At 38.7% G+C, this 19,198-nt stretch overlaps 1 protein-coding gene across 17 annotated transcripts in view; it reads right to left on the bottom strand.

Annotated features, from left to right (window-relative positions):
• The window catches only part of sls (sallimus), a 171,363-nt gene that overhangs the window by 99,075 nt on the left and 53,090 nt on the right, over positions 1-19,198 (bottom strand). For 15 of the 17 annotated variants that reach the window (XM_076529444.1, XM_076529439.1, XM_076529452.1 and 12 more), the window contains exons 21-36: positions 18,701-19,102; positions 17,126-17,527; positions 16,274-16,496; positions 16,026-16,198; positions 15,046-15,185; positions 13,855-14,371; positions 13,639-13,782; positions 13,317-13,568; positions 10,541-13,242; positions 9,391-10,393; positions 8,566-8,964; positions 7,871-8,390; positions 7,433-7,604; positions 7,134-7,320; positions 2,502-2,841; positions 953-1,676 (exon numbers count right to left, since the gene is read on the bottom strand). In XM_076529444.1, coding sequence (XP_076385559.1) covers positions 953-1,676; positions 2,502-2,841; positions 7,134-7,320; positions 7,433-7,604; positions 7,871-8,390; positions 8,566-8,964; positions 9,391-10,393; positions 10,541-13,242; positions 13,317-13,568; positions 13,639-13,782; positions 13,855-14,371; positions 15,046-15,185; positions 16,026-16,198; positions 16,274-16,496; positions 17,126-17,527; positions 18,701-19,102 — 8,300 coding nt within the window. Of the gene's footprint in view, positions 1-952; positions 1,677-2,501; positions 2,842-3,788; positions 4,152-7,133; positions 7,321-7,432; positions 7,605-7,870; positions 8,391-8,565; positions 8,965-9,390; positions 10,394-10,540; positions 13,243-13,316; positions 13,569-13,638; positions 13,783-13,854; positions 14,372-15,045; positions 15,186-16,025; positions 16,199-16,273; positions 16,497-17,125; positions 17,528-18,700; positions 19,103-19,198 lie in introns of those variants that run through there. The other 2 variants (XM_076529445.1, XM_076529449.1) reach the window with 2 other exon arrangements.

A 19,198-nucleotide genomic window follows, 5' to 3' on the forward strand; every position in this document is an offset into this window, starting at 1 on the left:
ATACCTTGAATATAATGTAAATATACCTCCACATAATTAACCTTCATATCCACATCTCCTAGCACATATACATACGCTTATATACATATACATATATATGTATACATGTTAGCTATAGTATTCAAAGACCTATCATGTGCATTTAGTAATTCAAACACCTTGAGGTGCCTTGAGATACCTTGAATATAATGTAAATACGTCTCTACATAGTTAACCTACATCTCCACATCTCCTAGCACATATACATACACATACATACATACATACATATATATACATATGTATACATGTCACTCATATACATGACACTTGTACATATTCATGTTACTCATATACATGACACATGTGCATATACATGTTACTCATATACACGACACATGTGCATATACATGTCACTCATATACATGACACATGTACATACACATGTTACTCATTATGCATGACATATGTGCATATACATGTCACTCATATACATGACACATGTACATACACATGTTACTCATTATGCATGACACATGTGCATATACATGTTACTCATATATATAACACATGTACATATACATGACACATGTACATACACATGACACATGTACATACACATGACACATGTACATACACATGTTACTCATTATGCATGACACATGTGCATATACATGTTACTGATATACATGACACATATACACATACATGTTACTCATATACATGACACATATCCATCCTCAAAATTTCACCGCTAGATAGGGGATCCACTATTCCATCAAGGTTCCATCTCAACTAATACTACATTCCTAGTAATATTCCAACTATTACTCCATCTCAACTAGTACTACATTCAACTAATACTACATCCCCCTAATCTTCTACTTATAAAGATACATCTAATTTGTCCCCACAATATATATTAATTAAAATAACAATAATAGACATAATAAACATAAAAAATTGAAAGTACCTTCAGCCAGTACACGTCCAAAGGTTTAGTCCCAGTAACCTTAGCATCGAATCTCGCCAGCTGACCAGTGTTCACCGAAGTATTCTGAATAGTCGACAAGAAACTAGGAGGAACTACACCTCCTCTTCCCGGTTGTCTCCTCCGCTCCTCAACCACCAAATTAGCACTGCATTTCGCTTTTCCAGCCCTATTTTCAGCGATCACGGAAAAGACACCAGAGTCCTCCATGAACACCTGTCGAACGATCAGCACCGACTTCGTGCTGAATGTGTAGATCTGAAGATCCGGCGAGTTCTGAATCGGAAAATCTTCGCGATACCATTTGATAGTCGGCAGTGGATCACCGTCGAACTCGACCTCGAATCGAGCTTGTTCTTGCTCGAAAGCTCTGCAGGGTTGAATCTTCTTGGTGAACACCGGGGGTTTTGATGGTTTTACGGGTCCTTGAACCACGCGTTCTTGTGTCTTCGCTTTGTGCTCCACTTCGGTGGTTTCTGTTGCGGTTATCTTTCGGGTGATCTCCAGGTCACCTTTCACTTCTTTTTGGGTCTGTTTTTGTTTGGCGACGTGCACCTCCCGGCCGTGGACCGTGGACTCGGAGGGCTCTGGAGGATACTTGCCGGAAGTTTTCATGCGCTCGACGTCGATGTCCACTTCCGTTGTGAAGGGCTTTCGGACGGGTCTTGTCACTGTTTCCTGGGTCTTTTTATCTTCTTTGTCCTCTCTGTAAATATTAAGCAATTGGTTTATGTTAAGAATTGCATTTTATGTGATCTATTTAATATTTTATTATGGTGTTTTATTTAATACTGGGCATCAAACGAATCTGTTAATATCTATCTTTTAGCCTCTTAACTCACACTTGTTAAAAATTTTTAAAATATGACACTTGCTAATAATTCCTAAAAATGACTTAAACTTAAAAATCTTCAAAATGTGAAATAAAGAAATGTAATATATTAAAAATCTCATACATTAAGAATGTCACATTAAAATTTGACAAATTAAAATTTAAAATGAGAAATTACTACACAACAAATGTATTAAGAACCTAAATTTCAAAGTAATAATAATCTAAGTTTAAAAATTTGCAAAAACCTAAATTTAAAAATAATAATAATCTAAGTTTAAGAATAAGAAAAACCTAAATTTAGAAATACTAATACTCCCAGTTTAAAAATAACAAAAACCTGAATTTAAAAATACTAATAATAATCTGAGTTTAAAAATAACAAAAACCTGAATTTAAAAATCATAGTAATCTCATTGTCAGTTTAAAAATAACAAAAATCTAAATTTAAAAATAATAATAATCTTAGTTTAAAAATAACAAAAACATAAATTTAAAAATAATAATAATCTGATTTTAAGAATAACAAAAACCTAAATTTAAAAATACTAATAATCTAAGTTTTACAAATAATAAAAACCCAAATTTAAAAATAACAATAATCTAAGTCTTAAAAATAATAAAATCCTAAATTTAAAAATAATACCTAACCTAAATACAATAATTCTAATAACAAAATATATTTAAAATAATACTCACAAAGTTTCTTCATATTTCTGAGCCATCCCCTTCGCCACAGAGTGTGCAACAACCTTCTCACCAGGAATAGCAAATTGATGACTAGATTCCCTTAATCTCGATTCCTTTAAGATCTGTTCTTCTTCGAGAGTCATCAATTTATTATAATAGTCTTCGTTCTTTTTGCTCTTCACAGATTTCTGCCACTCCGTCTCAGGCTCCTTGAACACCTTCTGTCCAAGATGTTCCGTAGCGATTTCGATCCCTTGAGACACGTTGTGATGTCGCTCGTCGAAAACTTTCTCGAGTTCTGTATTCTGTCGCTCCGTTTGGTATTGTGTCAGCCCGTAATCATACCACGCTACAGAAAAATCGTGTTAGACTAATCTCTTCACGTTTTTTATTGATGTTTGACAATGCATGCCAGACGAACGTCGAAAACATTCAATTTAGGGGGATGTTTAATGCTGCTCGATGGTGACGACCATTTTAATATTTTTGTTTTACGTTGCGTTTAGGTTGAAGCCTTTCAGAGTGGAAATTCAGATTTTGGAAATGGTTACTCTTGGAAATTTTTTGAGGTTATTCGATTTTTTCGTTCTGGAGGTTTTAAGGTCTTGAGGTTTTGAAGTTCGAAATATTCGAAGATTTAATGTTTCAAGGTTTTAAAGTTTTAAAGTTTCAAAGTTTCAAGGTTTCAAAAATTCAAAGATTCAATATTTCAAAGTTTCAATATTTCAAAGTTTCAGTATTTCCAAGTTTCAATATTTCAAAGTTTCAATACTTCAAAGTTTCAATATTTCAAAGTTTCAATATTTCAATATTTCAATATTTCAATATTTGAAAATTTCAATATTTCAATATTTCAATATTTCAATATTTCAAAGTTTCAATATTTTCAAGTTTCAAAGTTTCAAAGTTTCAAAGTTTCAAAGATACAAAGATTCTAAATTTTAAACTTGAAGACTGTCAATTCTTCAAAGACTCTCAAATCCCCAAGTCCTCAAATTCTCCAATTTCCACATTTCTCAACACAAAAATTTCCAACTTTTCACATTTCCAAATTCTCAAATTTCGAATTTTAAAACTTGATCAAATTTTCTATTAACCAAACATAAACATCTGTAAATATTCCCAGTATAATATTCCCAAATTTTATACTCATCTCATCATCCTATTTTATAACACCTATTTTCTTAGGTGTTTTAATGTGGAATATTAATGAAATGATCAGCTCAGTATCGAGAAAGCATTAAATTTCCCTGAAAAGAGATTCGTCGAGAATCACGGGGAAATACGACACAGTACTTCATTGGCGATGCAACACATAGGCTCCATCTTGCGAGGAGCAGACCGGAAACCAGATTATCGGAGACACAGGTGGACATCCGGACAATCGAGGTTAGAGCACGTGGTTCACTCGATCTCGTGGGTCTTTTCTTTAGCATTCCATTGGATACGTTTCTTGGATTTTTACATTGATTTTAATTAACAATTTCACTCTTATCAATTGGGAGACTCTCTAAATTCAAACAGTTCGTGATTGTGTACACAGAAATTCAGTGCTTTTTATAAAATTTAGATAGAAACTTACATAAATTTAATTTGTCAAAGTTGGGTAGAAATTTGATAAAATTTGACAGAAAGTTAAATCAAGTATTTTGTCAAAATTTTTTACAGAAATTTAACAAAATTTAACTTCAGAAAATATAATAGAAAGTTAAATTAATTTAATAAAATTTGTCCAAAGATTGTATGAATCATTTTTACAAAATTTATTAGTTAGCTAAAAAGATGAATTTGACAAAAATTTAGCAGGGAATAAAATAAAAAAATTTGACAAAATTGGGCAAAGAGTGCAATAACTTACAAATTGACAATTAAATTAATTTTATAAATTAATTTTAACAATTATTCACTATATTGACTAACAAATTTTGGACACTGATTTTCTTTGTACGAAACACGACACAAAAGAGGGAACGGATATAAGGGAACATTATACACTTTTTTAAATTTTTGCTATGATAACGCGACGAGAAATTGGAGTAATTAACGTCGATACTAACATCGTGATAGGAAGCACTCTGAGAAACACGGACCTCTGCTCGACTGGATGATACAATATGGGATCAATCAAATAAAATAATATATTAAATAAAATCCAGTTGAACTCGAAGAAGGGAAGATGCTCTATGAGAAAATGGACATCGATGAGCAATAAACCCGTTTTCTCCAGTGCAACAGAAAATTATCGAACGTGCGAAACAAAATATTTATACAGAAACAATTATTAATTTTTGTTTCGATTTTTATCATTTTTTCAAGGAATGTGTAATGCTAGAAATATTATGAAAATTTTTATAAAATCATTTTTATAATTCTTTTTTTGAAATATGTATAAAATGTATAAAATGTATAAAATGTATAAAATGTATAAAATATACTATTAAAAAGAAATTATTTGTTTCAAGAGGTAATTGATCAAGTTTAGGTCAATTAATAAAACTAAAATTATTTATAATGCAAATTAAATATATCAAAATTGTCTATCATGAAAATTAATAAAATTAAAATTGTTTCTGTTGTGAATTAAATAAATTAATATTGTCTATGATGAAAATCAATTAATATAAAATTGTCTGTCATGAAAATTAATTAAATTAAAATTGTTTCTGATGTGAATTGAATAAATTAATATTGTCCATGATAAAACTAAATTAATATAAAATTGTCTCTGATAAAAATTAATTAGATTAAAATTGTCTCCAATGCACAATTATTTTAAATTTAAATCTTGACATTGTTAAATTATATTATACATTGTTTTTGTAAATTAGGGTATAGTATAAATTACTATATAATAATTGTAACAACTATGTATAATAATTTATATTAATTTATAACATAAACTATGTATTAAATTTTGAAGAGTATCTAATCTACACCCTGAAGAGCACCAAAATAAACCTAGTACCATTATAGTACCACAAAATACTATAAATTTTGTGTTAAATTAAACAATTTAATTTAACACAAAAATTCGATATACCAGAAAAATCTCACCTATCTAATTTAATCAATAAATAAAAAATAAATATAATACAATAAAAATCGTTTCTGTAAGCAATACTTTGCTTCGCGCGTCCAATCACATACGAACAAAAAAATTAATTACAGAAAATAGAAAACAATGATGAACATAATCGAAGAAACGTGTTGCTTCATTCTCGATAACTTGATTCCATACCTGAGTGCCGGTTTGCGAAACGAAGTAGCCGATACCTTTTGCTTTAGGCGACATTGCTCGAATATGCCTGCCGAAATCCCGAAGAGGAGGAAGAAGAAGAAGCTGCTCGAGGTGCTCGAGGATGATCTTTCGATTCCTTCTCGTAATATTTTTTTTTCAAGGGAATCGGGTAATAGTAATAGGGAAAGAGGGTATTTTTGGTGTTTCGAATTGGTTTCGAGTGTTATTTCTTTTTCTGTGCTCGAATGGAATGTACGTGTCGTATCGATATTCTTATGTACTGTGTTGCGGTTGTTTTACCTTACGCTTTATTATTCATCGCTTTTCTTCGTGACGGATTTGTTCTTTGTTACATCGTGCATTCTTTGCGAAAGACTGTTTCATTCCTTTTTAATTAGGGAAATTATTTGGGTGCATTGTTCTCTGTTAGTGAGACTCTCGTTATATGGCCGAAAATTGTGCGAATGGGAAATTGTAGCTGTTGATAATTTATTATTTTAGAAATATATTATGTATAGAAATGTAGACTGAATTAAAAAGATGCATCAAATTATAATTGAAGAAATGCAGTATTAAAGAATAATTGACGAAATGTCATAATAAATAATAATTGAGAGGCTAATAACAATTTAGACGACAGCAAATAACAATTTACTACTGTTGTATTTAAGAACACTATAAACAATAAAATCAATCAGTCTTATTTCTTTAAGAAACTTATTGCATGTTGTTGTGTATTAATTAAAAAAAAATCAATGTTAATTGAATTTGTTTGAAAATGCTGTACCTAGCGCTATCTGAGGCTATTTCAAGATTTACTAAAATAGAAAATTGTATTTTTCTTAAGAATTAGTCATTTGTATACAATTTTGGGATGAGTAAAATATTCTTCGACCTCAATGGAGTTAAAAAAATATCATCAAGATGTTATAAAAACATTAGAAAAGAAAATATATTTTGTGGACGCCAGAATGCTTAGCCATCTAGCGGTGGAAAGTGAGAACTAATTAAGGTACCCGCCAAAATAGCCCCACTGTACTGAGTAACTCTGTAACATACTGTAATTCATAGCAATATAACGCGTGACCATATAACTCGTCATTCACCATCATCAATCCAGTATTCATCAAAGTATATGTCCTCTCACTTATCAAAACAAAATGGCTTCCACTCCAACGAGAATATGGCGCTCTACATAACCTCAAGTGGCCCAAAAATAATAATAGCTTCACACAGTATAAAAATGGCAATATAACGAAAGTCTACTACAACCTGCAGAGATAAACGAACAAATATCTTCTTTCTTTCACAAGAAATGTTTGAAGCTAGTTTTTGGATTTTCAAGACGCAAAGAATGCAACGATACGTTTGTGTAAGGGATCTCTGTTTCAGTGTGGACTTACGTCTTGGTGAGTTCTTCAGCACTCCGCGATAATCGTCGCTTCTTGGTTTCACTGTCAAAGTGGTTTCAGTGCGAGCTTCGCCAACCGAGCTCCTAGCGATCACTTCGACCTTGCCGTGATCGTATTGTCTCGTCTTGGGGATATCCAGATGGTACATGCCGTCGTAGGTTAGCTTATAACGCGATCCCTGCAAAATTAAATACTTCTGTTAAAAACTGTTTAGGTGTTTTTAATCTTATGTTAACAATAGAGAACTGACGAGAAAAATGATAGTGACGAGGAAAATGAAGAGAACTTACGTTAACAACGGTGTGGCCGTTGATGATCCACATAACTCGAGGACGTGGATGGCCGGTGACGCGACAGCAGAATCTGGACCAGTCACCTTCCTCTACGGTGACGGGCTCTGGTTTGCTGACGAACGTTGGAGGTGCCCGCACCTTCTCCTCTTCGCCTTCTTCCTCAGGTACTCTGTTAATTCAATAACAATTCGATCAATGTCGATCGTTTGTAATCAACAGACAATCAAATAGCACAAACAATCAACTAGTACTTTAACAGATGAAGTACTTTACCAGACTATTTAACAGACGTAGACATTGAACTAATCTACCTAATAACATCAAGGTCAACTTCATTCAACACTGAAGAATGAAGTCACCTACCTAATCTCACTACTTATCTAACCTCACAATTTCCTCACAATATAAAACTCAGACAATTTCCAGTACACTCACATTTGCCATGCAGCTTCCATTTCCCTGATCTTCTCAATACTCTTCATGCCCTTAGGCAGTTGCGACTCATAAATAATTCCAGGTTTGCCAGCAGTTCTGATCACCGCCCGAGTTTCGTCCATTCCATAAAGATTCGTTGCTCTGCAAAGGTACTCTCCGCTGTCTTCAGGGTACACCCAGCCGAAGTTCATCGCGACGTAGCCGAAATCGTATATGGGCGTGAATCGGTTCTTCTGGGGCAGAGGTTTGCCGTTGAAAAACCACTCGACCTTCATGTTTGGATCACCGACAGGCGCCAGTTGGCACTCGAATTTCGTGCTGTTCATCTCGACGAGTTCCAGTTGGTCTTGGATCTGGGTGACGAAGCGAGGTGGCTGTTTCTTGTCAGCGTCGTAGAGATCGTCTTCGGTTAGATGCACTTCGGAGGTGTACTTCTTGATTGTGGCTTCCATCTGCATTAAGGCTTCGGATTTCTTCATACCCTTTGGCACTTGGTTCTGTAAGATGATGCTGGGCAACTCTGTTGAATAGATCATTCATAAGAATCATAATAGAGTCATAAGATATGATAGAATCATAAGAATCATAAGATATTTGATCACTTATCAAAGGTGGCCCCGTATGGGCCAGCTGTGACCTAACGTCTTTTATAATTTTTAAATTAAAAAATATTTGATCACATCTGAAGGACTTACTTTTACATGACACCGATGCCCTAGTGGTGTCCTCTCCAAGGTCATTGATGGCCTTGCACACGTACTCGCCCGAGTCTTCAGGGTACACGTACAGTATATCCATGGACACAAAGCCCATGTCGTATGTGGTCCTATATCTGTGCCCAGCAGGGATTAGTTTTCCGTTTCTGTACCACTCGATACGCAAATTTGGATCATCTTTGGGTTCCACGCGACACTCGAACCTGACTGGTTCTGATTCGTCCACGGTCGCTGATTGTATGTGTGTGATGAATCTTGGTGGTTGTCGTGGTGGTTCCTCGACTGGTGGCTCGCTTACTGGACCACGTTCCAGTTCCTTTAGCTTCTCACCGCTCATTCCGGATGGTAGCTGAGATTCGAAGTCTATCGTTTTCTTGGCTAGAGAGGTCATAAATATTAATTGTTAGTTGTTGAAATAAAATGTTGAAGTGTTAGGGAGGAATGCTATGAGTAGGTGGATCTACATCTCCACATTTATATATTCCTAAAACTCCACATCCTTAGATCCACATGTGGGTCCTAATATCTACATATTCAATACATCTACATCTACATATCTATGCCTACATATCTACACCTACATATCTACATCCAAATCCACATTCCCAGATCATTGCATTCTCAAATGCATATTAGACCCCACACAGGGATGTCCACATCCCCAAATTGCTATATCTGCAGACCTACACATTCCAGACCTCTATGTTCCCATATACCCAGCCCTCTAGACCTCCATTAAAACCCCTAACTTAAGTAAATGCAAAGAATCCTTGAAAGTCCCCAAATATCAACCTGTATACCTACATTTGCAAGTGATGGTGGCTTTAGTAGTAGCAGAGCCCCACTTGTTCGTAGCCCTGCAAACGTATTCGCCGCTGTCCCTGGCATAAGTGTACGACATGTCCAACGATATGAATCCAAAGTCATTGATTTGATGAACTCTCGACCCGGTAGCAAAGGATCGTCCATTATGGTACCAGTCGATGCGCATCGTCGGATCGCCCACAGGTTCGACCCTGCAGTCAAAGTGACTGGGTGCTCCCTCTTCCACTTCGATGTCCTTCAGTTCCACGGTGAATTTCGGAGGATTAGGTGTCTCCTCTTCGGTGAGTATCTCATCTCGCTTATACAAAGCCTCCTCAAGTTTCTGGATGCTCTCTGTTCCGGTCTTGAAGTTGGTTGGCAGTTGCGGTTCCAGGATGATACCTTGACGACCACGGACCTGCAGTTTGCAGGATACTGTAGCTTCACCGTGGCGATTCGTTGCCTTGCAGGTGTACAGTCCAGAATCACGTTGGTAACAGTTGGCTACTTCAAGTATGACGAATCCAAAGTCGTGGATCGTCTTGATTCTACTACCGGCGAGCAAAGGCTTTCCGTTGTGGAACCATTCGACTCGCATGCTGGAGTCGTTGATGGGAGTCAGTCTGCACTCGAAGTGCGCTAAGGCGTTCTCGGTTAGGGTCAAATCTGACGGGGTGGTAACGAATTCCGGTGGTTTTCCTGTGTCGTCGTCCGGCGTTACTTGACCTGGCTCGTTTCCAAGACCTTCAAGCTCAGCGATCTTGTCGATGGTGCTCTCCATTCCTTTCGGCAGTTGGGATTCCAAGATTATGCTACGTTTGCCCGTGCACTTCATGGTGCAGGTGGTTACTGCCTCGCCGTACTCGTTCGTTGCTCTACAGCTGTATTCGCCGGAGTCTTCAGGGTAGATCGGCGAGATCTCGAGGATCACGAAGCCGAAATCGCAGAAGGTGCGGAAACGAGAGCCGGTTCGCAATGGTTTTCCGTTCCAGAACCATTCGACCTGCAAAGAGAAACATATTTGTATTATTGTGGCATTCTTTAGGATCTAGTGATTCAACACATTTAACAGGCCAAGGATAAGGATTTAAGAGTGTAACTCTGATGGATTATGAGGATCCAGGATAAAGTATTCACAAAGTAATCATACCTTTAGTTTTGGATCGTCCGTGGGTGTAAGTCTAGCTTCAAAGTGCGCACTCTCGCCCTCTCGAAGTCCATCGATGTTGCTCAAGGGCACCGTGAACACGGGTGCCTTGCCACGTTCTTCGACAACCTTTTCATCTTTGGTACGTATCATTGAATCCTCCAAAGTCTGGATCTTCTCCAGACCACCTTCCATTCCCTTCGGAAGCTGACTCTCCAAAATGAGACTCGCTTTGGAGAAGCACTTCAAGGTTGCCTTGGTAGTATCCTCTCCGTATTTATTAAACGCCCTGCACTCGTACACTCCAGAGTTCTCTTCGTAGCAGTACAAGATGTCCAAGATGACGATACCAAAATCGTGGAAGGTTCTGTACCGGTGTCCATGAGGCAGTTTCTTGCCATTGTAGTACCATTCTACCTTTAGGTCTGGGTCATTCACAGGTGTGAGTCTGGCCTCGAAGTGGGCGGACTGTCCTTCGACCAGTCTGGTGATGTCAGCGATCTGGGTGATGAATTTAGGCGGTTCAGCGACCGGTGTGGTCGGTGTGGCGGGTTGTTCTCCGCCGTAGCTCTCCAACTCTCGGATCCTGGCCAGAGAGTCCGGTTGCAGGGAGTCCAAATAGACTCCGCTCTTTCCGAAGCATTTCAGGGTGGCCTTCGTGTAATCCTCGCCGTACTTGTTGCTGGCTTTGCACACGTACTCGCCAGTGTCGTGGGCCATCACTCCAGCGATGTCCATCACGACGAAGCCGAAGTCGGAGACCATCTTGAATCGAGACGAGTGTCTCAGAGGTTGTCCATTGTGGAACCATTCCACCTTCATGTGAGGATCTCCGACCGGAATCAGAGTACACTCGAAGTGCGCTGATTGGCCATCCTTGAGACCTTCCAGAGACTGAATGTGAGTGGTGAATTTGGGCTTCTGTCCTTTGGACTTATCCACACATTCCAGTTGCACGCTGATCTCAGCCTGGCCCCATTTGTTCGTGGCCCTGCAGGAATAAGTACCCGAATCCTCGATCTTCGTTCCGAGTACTTCAAGAACGACCATGCCGAAGGCGTATACCGTTCTGGTGCGATGACTGGCCTCCAGAGGCTTGCCGTTGTAGAACCATTCGACAACCATCGTCTGATCGCCGGTGGGGGTCAGAGAGGCCTCGAAGTGGGCGATCTCTCCCTCGGACAAGTTGGTTAGATTTTCGAATTGAGAGGTGAATACAGGTGGATGACCTTCCTCGCTCTCTGGAGGAGCACCTTCTTGTCTCTTCAGTGACTCTTCAAGATCCTGGATAGCCTCCAGACCTTCCTTACCCTTCGGATGCTGGGATCTCTCGATAATGTTCTCTTTGGTGGAGCAATAGATGGTTGTTGAAGTAAATGCTTCACCTGCCTTGTTGTAAGCCTTGCAGGTATAAATTCCAGAGTCGCGTTCGTACACGTCAGTCAAGTCCAAGGTGACGAATCCAAAGTCGCTAGTCATCTTGAAGCGAGATCCATGCTCCAAAGCTTTGCCGTTGAAGTACCATTCGATCTTCAGGTTTGGATCGTCCTTGGGCTCCACTTGGCCTTCCAGATGAAGAGGCTCGGACTCTCCCAGCTTGAACTCGGGCTGCAGGGGCACGGTCCATATCGGTTTTGGATACTCATGTTCTGGTCCTTCGTCTGGTCTCCTGTATTTGGACAGATAAGCGTCCTCAGCTTCTTTGACCTTCTCCAAACCGGCCTCTCCTTGCGGATGTTGGGTCTGCAGGTAGATGCTCTGTTTGCTAGTGCACTTCAGGGTGCCTGACGTCTGTGCGGATCCTTTGGAGTTGGTAGCCTTGACGATCACCAGTCCAGAGTCTTCTTCGTAGGCGTGGGTGATGTCCAGGGCGACGTAACCGAAGTCGTAGGTCGATTTAAACCTAGCTCCGGTAGGTAACGGTTTTCCGTTGATGAACCATTCGATCTTCATCGTAGGGTCTTTCGAGGGCTCCACGTTGCACTCGAAGTGCACATTGTCACCTTCCACGCACTCAACGTTGTTCAGATGAGTGATGAACACGGGTTCTTCATAAGTAGGCTCTGGTTGTTCCGTCGTTGTGACGCGAGGTTGTTCCAGGGCGTCAATCTTCGGGATAGCGTCTGGATGAAGGGTGTCGCCCAACAGCCAGTGACGGTCGACGATCTTCAAGCTGCATGTGGACACAGCTTCTCCGAGCAGGTTGGTAGCCTTGCAAGTATAAATGGCAGAATCATCTGCCCTAAGACCGTTGATGGACAACGTCACCAGACCAAAATCAAAGGTACTGCGGAGTCTGGTTCCAGTTTGGAGGGACACTCCGTTCTTGAACCACTCTACGCGAAGGTTCGGGTCAGCTCTGGGTTCCACCTGAGCTTCCAGGTACACATGCTGACCTTCCACGAGCTTGTCGAAACTTTCAAGGTGCTTAGTGAACACTGGAGCTTGCTGGGGCGTTGTGTCAACAAACATCTCGGGCACCTTGTTCATCTCGGCTTCCTTGAGCTGGATCTTCTGCCAGGCATCGGGTTGGATACTTTCAGCATCGATGGCTGAGCGGGCTTTAACCTTGAGGGAAATCGAGGAAACGGCTTCGCCGGCTTTGTTGATTGCTTTGCAAGTGTATACACCGGAATCTTCGGTTATCACTTTGAGGATGTCCAGGGTCACGTAGCCGAAATCGTGACTCACGTGGAAACGAGATCCTGGATAAATAAAAATTGTTGTTATAGTTATGTTAATAGGTGATGTTAACTTAATAGGTTCAAGGACTTCTTACCCATCTTCAGTTCGACTCCGTTGATGTACCATTCGAATCTCAAGCTTGCATCTCCGACAGGTACAACTCTGCACTCGTATCTTGCCATCTGACCTTCCCAGAGTTCCGTGGGCCCAGTCAACAGCTGCGTGAAAATGGGCTTGTCGAATACCTTCTCTGGCTCTTCGGGTCGGCTCGGTTTGTCGGCTTCTAGTTGGGCGATCTTGCGTTGCGCTTCAGGGTGCTGGGTGTCTAACTGGATACTTGCTTTACCTAGGAAAGATTTCAGGATTTTAAAGAGCTATTCTTTGGGAGTAATTTAGTTTAATTTAGCTATAATTACTTCTGATCTTCATGGAAGCGGTGGTGACAGCTTCACCGAGTGGGTTAGACGCACGACACATGTAAACACCCTCGTCTTCTTCACGCACATGGGTGATGTCCAGGGACACATAACCGAAGTCATGGACTTTGGTGATTCTTGAACCTAAACATAGCAAGAAAGAATATAATATGAATTGTTCATATTGCAACATCATCTCAAACAAATTCTACTCACTTGTCTCAAGCGGGATTTCATTTCTGAACCACTCAACCTTCAAAGTGGGATCTCCCACCGGAATCAACCTGCACTCAAAGTGCGCAGTTTGTCCTTCAGGAATAGCATCGATGTTCTGCAAAGGTTGAGTGAAGACGGGTCTCTGTCTCGTCTGCGGTTCGGGTATGTCAGGTCTCTTCCAAGGTTGTTGCGCCTCTAGTTCTCGGATTTTATCCAATCCTTCTGGGCGCTGAGAGTCGAGAATGATGTTGTCTCTCGGTATAACCTTGAGTTCGATGGAAGAGACACATTGACCGAGAGCGTTGATGGCACGGACGGAATATTCTCCGGCGTCTTCAGGAACTGCGTGGCCGATGTCCAGAGCCACGTATCCGAAATCGAATGTCACGTGGAACCTTGAAGCTGATGGTAACGGTTTACCGTTGTGGAAGAACTCGATTCTTAGGTTTGCGTCGTGAAGAGGCTCGACTTGGCACTCGAAGTGGGCTGTTTGTCCTTCGTACACCTCGGTGGTACCCTGAAAAATATTATTTGAAACGTTGTGAAACTTTGTGAGATGGATGTGATGGTGATGGCCTGTACTGTATGTGTGTGGATTGATGTATTTGAATATTTTATGGGGGTATGTGAGAGGAAGTTGGAAGAAGTTTGAAGCAGTGGTGGTATTTAGTGGCAGAAGTTAGAAGGTGTGGAAGGAGTAATTGGAAGAAGTGAGATGATTAGTTGGAAGAAGTTTGAAGGACGGTAATGATTGGTTGGAAGAAGTTTGAAGATGTAAAAGCATAAGTAGGAAAGTGTTTTAAAGAGGGTGATTGTTGTTTGAAATTATAGTTATCTTGAATAATGTTTGAGGAGCCTTATTTACATATGATGGTGTGCATTTATATAAACTAGTAAGTTGCAACATATTTGACTACGTTGATTAATTTACAAGGTCTACTTTATTGCTATTTGAAGTATACCTATACTAAAATTGCAAGACTACTATACAAATGTAAGTGAACACAAAATACTTGTTAATTTTATTGTCAAGTTTAAAGAAGTTTGAAGAAGTGGATTGAGTGAGGTGTGGTTGGACAGCATTCGAAGTAATGTTCTTGAATATTTGAAACTCTGATATAAATCTTGATGGATCCTTAAGGAATAATAATTTTCAAAACTGGTGTTCTAAAAGCAGTTTTCAGAAATTACCCTGAGCTCAGTGACGAATCTCGGTGGAGTCACAGGAGGTTCTTCAACTTCCAATCGAGCTGGGTGTCCTTGAGCCTCCAGTTCACGAATCTTTTCAAGGCCATCAGGATGTTGCGTATCTAACAAAATACTGCGACGAGCTGCAAAGCAAAATTTCACATCACAAATACTCCTCTTAACAAAATTAATTCTACACAGTCTAAATATAAATTACTATCTCATTCTTCTTCATCGCAAACATGAAGAACCTCTATTATTTTTATAACATTTTCGTTCCGTTTTGTAAGGATTTTCTTTTAGACCTTCAAACGTGACGCGTCGAAATTGTGGAGGTTCATAGACATGTTTTAATTCTCTCTTTTGAGTTAAACGTTTGTTATTGAAATTCGATTCAGATTTTCTTCTTGGTTCGAGGTAGAATTCGGGTTTAGGATATTGTGTGCGATACCGATTTTCATTGTAATTATTTTTGTGTGGTTTGGAAGCCATGATTTGTTTATTGCATCTGCAGGTTGTTAAGGAGAAGGAACCGAATCTGGGTTTCGAGATTGGGTTTTCTTGTGGGAAAGATGGCGCTGGTATTCTTCGTTCGCAATTGCAGTTTTTGGTCTTCTCAGGAAAATTCAGGGATCGGAAGTGAGGTGCAGGGTAACGTTTGTATTTTGCTAGTAATAATACGAATTAGGTTATGTTAGGTTAAGCTAAGATAGGTTAGGTTACGTTATGTTAAATTTGGAACAAATTTAAATATCATAGCTTTCATATAAGATAATTCAAAATGACCAAATTTTTAATTTACAAAATTTCTAAATACGATATCCACAAATTCCTAAACATTAAACCTTCCAAATTAAAATTAGAATCTTCTAAATAGAAGTTAAAATATATATCAAAAACAAATGAAAATCTATCGGTACGTAATCCAATATATTAACAAATAAGCTATCTTAACTAATATATTAACAAATAAAGTTACTTACAGCCAACTTTGATGGTACAAGTGTTAACAGCCTCGCCAGCTAAGTTAGTAGCCTTGCACATGTAAGTGCCAGAGTCTTCAGGGTACGTATACAAAATATCAAGAGCCACATATCCAAAATCGTGAGTCTTGCGGAAACGATGTCCCGTTTTTACAGCGACTCCATTGACGAACCTAATCAAACACCAAATACATCATTAACAATCAACATCAATCATTACAGACATTTCCAACAAGTGTCAAACTTACCATTCTATTTTCAAGTTTGGATCGTTGATGGGTTCGACACGACACTCCAAATGAGCATGTTCACCTTCTTTTAAGTGATCCAGGTTGTTTAACGGAGTCAAGAAAACGGGCTTCTGATGTACAACCTCTTTTTCAACCTCTTGTTTTATCTCCACGGTTTCTAGCTCGCGAATCTTCTGCAAGCGCTGAGCGTCCAAGGTGTCCAGGAATAATCCTTGTTTCGCTGTTTAGGAACGAACAAGATTTAATGCTTTCTTTGTATGAAGACATTTATCAACTTATAAATTTGGAGGTTCCGAAATGAACTTCGTTCGAGATTTAAGCTTGTCAGTTGTTTGATTTCGTGTAACTCGATTTGATTGGTTTTATGAATTTTATGGGAAGACATTTCAAATCTCGTTTAATATTTTGTTGATAAATTTGGTAAATTTAATAGAATGCAAAAATAAATAGCTGCCAGATATACAGGGTGGTATACAGCGACCATTAGTTGTGAGACACTCTGTATATTCAGAATTTTTAATTACATTATTGCATTAATATGACGCTAAAAGTTCAAAAGTCTCGTTTAACGTTTTATTATGAATTTGATAAATTTAATAGAATGCAAAAATAAATAGCTCTCAGATATACAGGGTGGTATACAGGGATACAGGGACCACTAGTCGTGAGACACCCTGTATATTTAGAATATTTAATTATATTATTGCATTCATAGGACGTTAAGTTCAAAAGTCTATCACTAAGTACTAAATAATTTTTAAATTTTGCACGTGTCACAAAATTATAAATTCTTGACAGTTATATCTATTATTATAATATATTAGTGTACAAGTTATTGAAGTAACTTACAGTCAACACTGATGACACAAGTAGTAACAGCTTCCCCAACAGCGTTCCTCGCCTTGCACATATAAGTTCCCGAGTCTTCAGGATAAGCATACAAAATATCCAGAGCAACATATCCAAAGTCATAGGTAGTCTTAAACTTGTGTCCCTGAGGAATAGGTCTACCATCCCTGAACCATTCGACCACCATAGTGGGATCGTTCACAGGTGTCAATGTAGCCTCAAGATGAGCGCTCTTGCCTTCAGGCAAGTGTTCTATGTTCTTCAATGGACGACCGAATTTCGGTTTCTCAGCGATGATCAGATCTTCCTGGTCCACGCGTTTGTATCGCGAGTCGTCTTCAAGGTACTGTATCTTCTTTAGGGCACTTTCGTGTTGCGTTTCACGAATTATCGAAGCGCGCGCTGTAATGTGTTTTTATTTTAACAAACGAATTACATTTTATTTTAATAAACGAATTACATATTCACGGTGGACTGTATGAAGATTATTTACACGATACAAATAACATGACAGTGGAGGAACAACGTGAAACAGACGGGAGTACAGAAGCGAAACTAAGTTTCTAAGCGGAAAGCCATTATTTGGGAGTTGGATGAAATAAAATGCTTTTGTCCACCTGATGTCCCCGTGAGTGATTTTTGAATGGTCATGGAAGTATAACTATTTAATAAAGATTTATTTTGTCAGTTTGGAAGAGAATGCAATTTGATAAAACTTGTGTTTGGTTTTATAGAACGAAGCTAATAATTGATTATAAATAGAGAAGTATAAAATGTTCAATTTAATTCTTGTTATTTTACATTTTGTACAACAAAATTTGCGTTGACTATTAAAAAAATGCAAGAAAGATGAACAGACTGTAATATAACATAGTTACACAATTATAAAAAAATGAGGATAATAAACCAAAAAATAGTGATGTTAAAAAATAAGAAACATAAATATATTCATATATAGATGTACAAAAAGCAAAGAAGAAAAAAAAATATGTAAACCAAAAAAAAAAATTAGTCATGTGTGGATTTGAACCTGCGGTGCATCGGTTCATAAACTTCTCCCTTTACCACCTACACTATTAGCACAATTATTGTACATAAGTCATATTCATCACATTTATATTTCTCTAATTGAAAGAATATTAAACATCTCTCCAAATAATAAACATTAAGAGAAAAGATCAAGTATATATTATTTAATATTTCTTCTATAACCAACCCAAAAAGTTTTATCAAAATCGACAAGTCAAGTACTGTAACCAAACAAGTACTTGCCAGTACCATGTCACAAGTAGACATAATGTGACATCTACATCTACATCTGTATGTGACCTACATGACTTGTATATCACAAGTAGATGTAATGTGACATTTACATCTACATCTGTATGTGATCTACATAACCTGTATATCACAAGTACATATATGACATCTACATGACCTGTAGGCAAGTACATCTCTCTACACTTCACACTTGATCCCCAACTGACCTAAACTATACTACACTTCCATATAACCATTCTTAACACCATCCAAACCTGCATCCAGGTAAACTCTACCCGACAGTAATCTACTTACATTTGACATCAAGTTTGATCGAACTCTGCGCCGACCCCAGTTTATTGGTAGCCTGGCAAGTGTACGTGCCCGAGTCCTCAGCGTATACCGTGAGGACATCCAACGAAGCGAATCCAAAGTCGCAGGTGGTTCTGTACCTGTGACCGGTGGACAATGGTTTGCCGTTATGGAACCATTCCACCTTCATGTTCGGGTCTGGGTAAGGTTCGATGCGGCACTCATAGTGTGCGCTTTGACCTTCCACGAGGCTGGTGGGTCCGTTCAGTTGGACCGTGAATGATGGTTTCTCCTTCACTACGATTTCCTCCTCCTCGTGGCGCTGGTACCTGCTGGTGTCCTCCAGGGCTTGGAGCTTCGATAGAGCGCTCTCGTGTTGCGACTCGAATTGCAGGGCCGCCTTGGCTGTGTTTGGGAACAGTTTTTGTCAGTGTATGTGTCGTGAACGGCGATGAGCTTGTCTGAATTTTAGTTTGAGCTTTGTCAGTAATTACTGAAGCA

This window comes from Megachile rotundata, chromosome 3 (genome assembly GCF_050947335.1).
Source record: "Megachile rotundata isolate GNS110a chromosome 3, iyMegRotu1, whole genome shotgun sequence".
Lineage (NCBI taxonomy): Eukaryota > Metazoa > Arthropoda > Insecta > Hymenoptera > Megachilidae > Megachile > Megachile rotundata.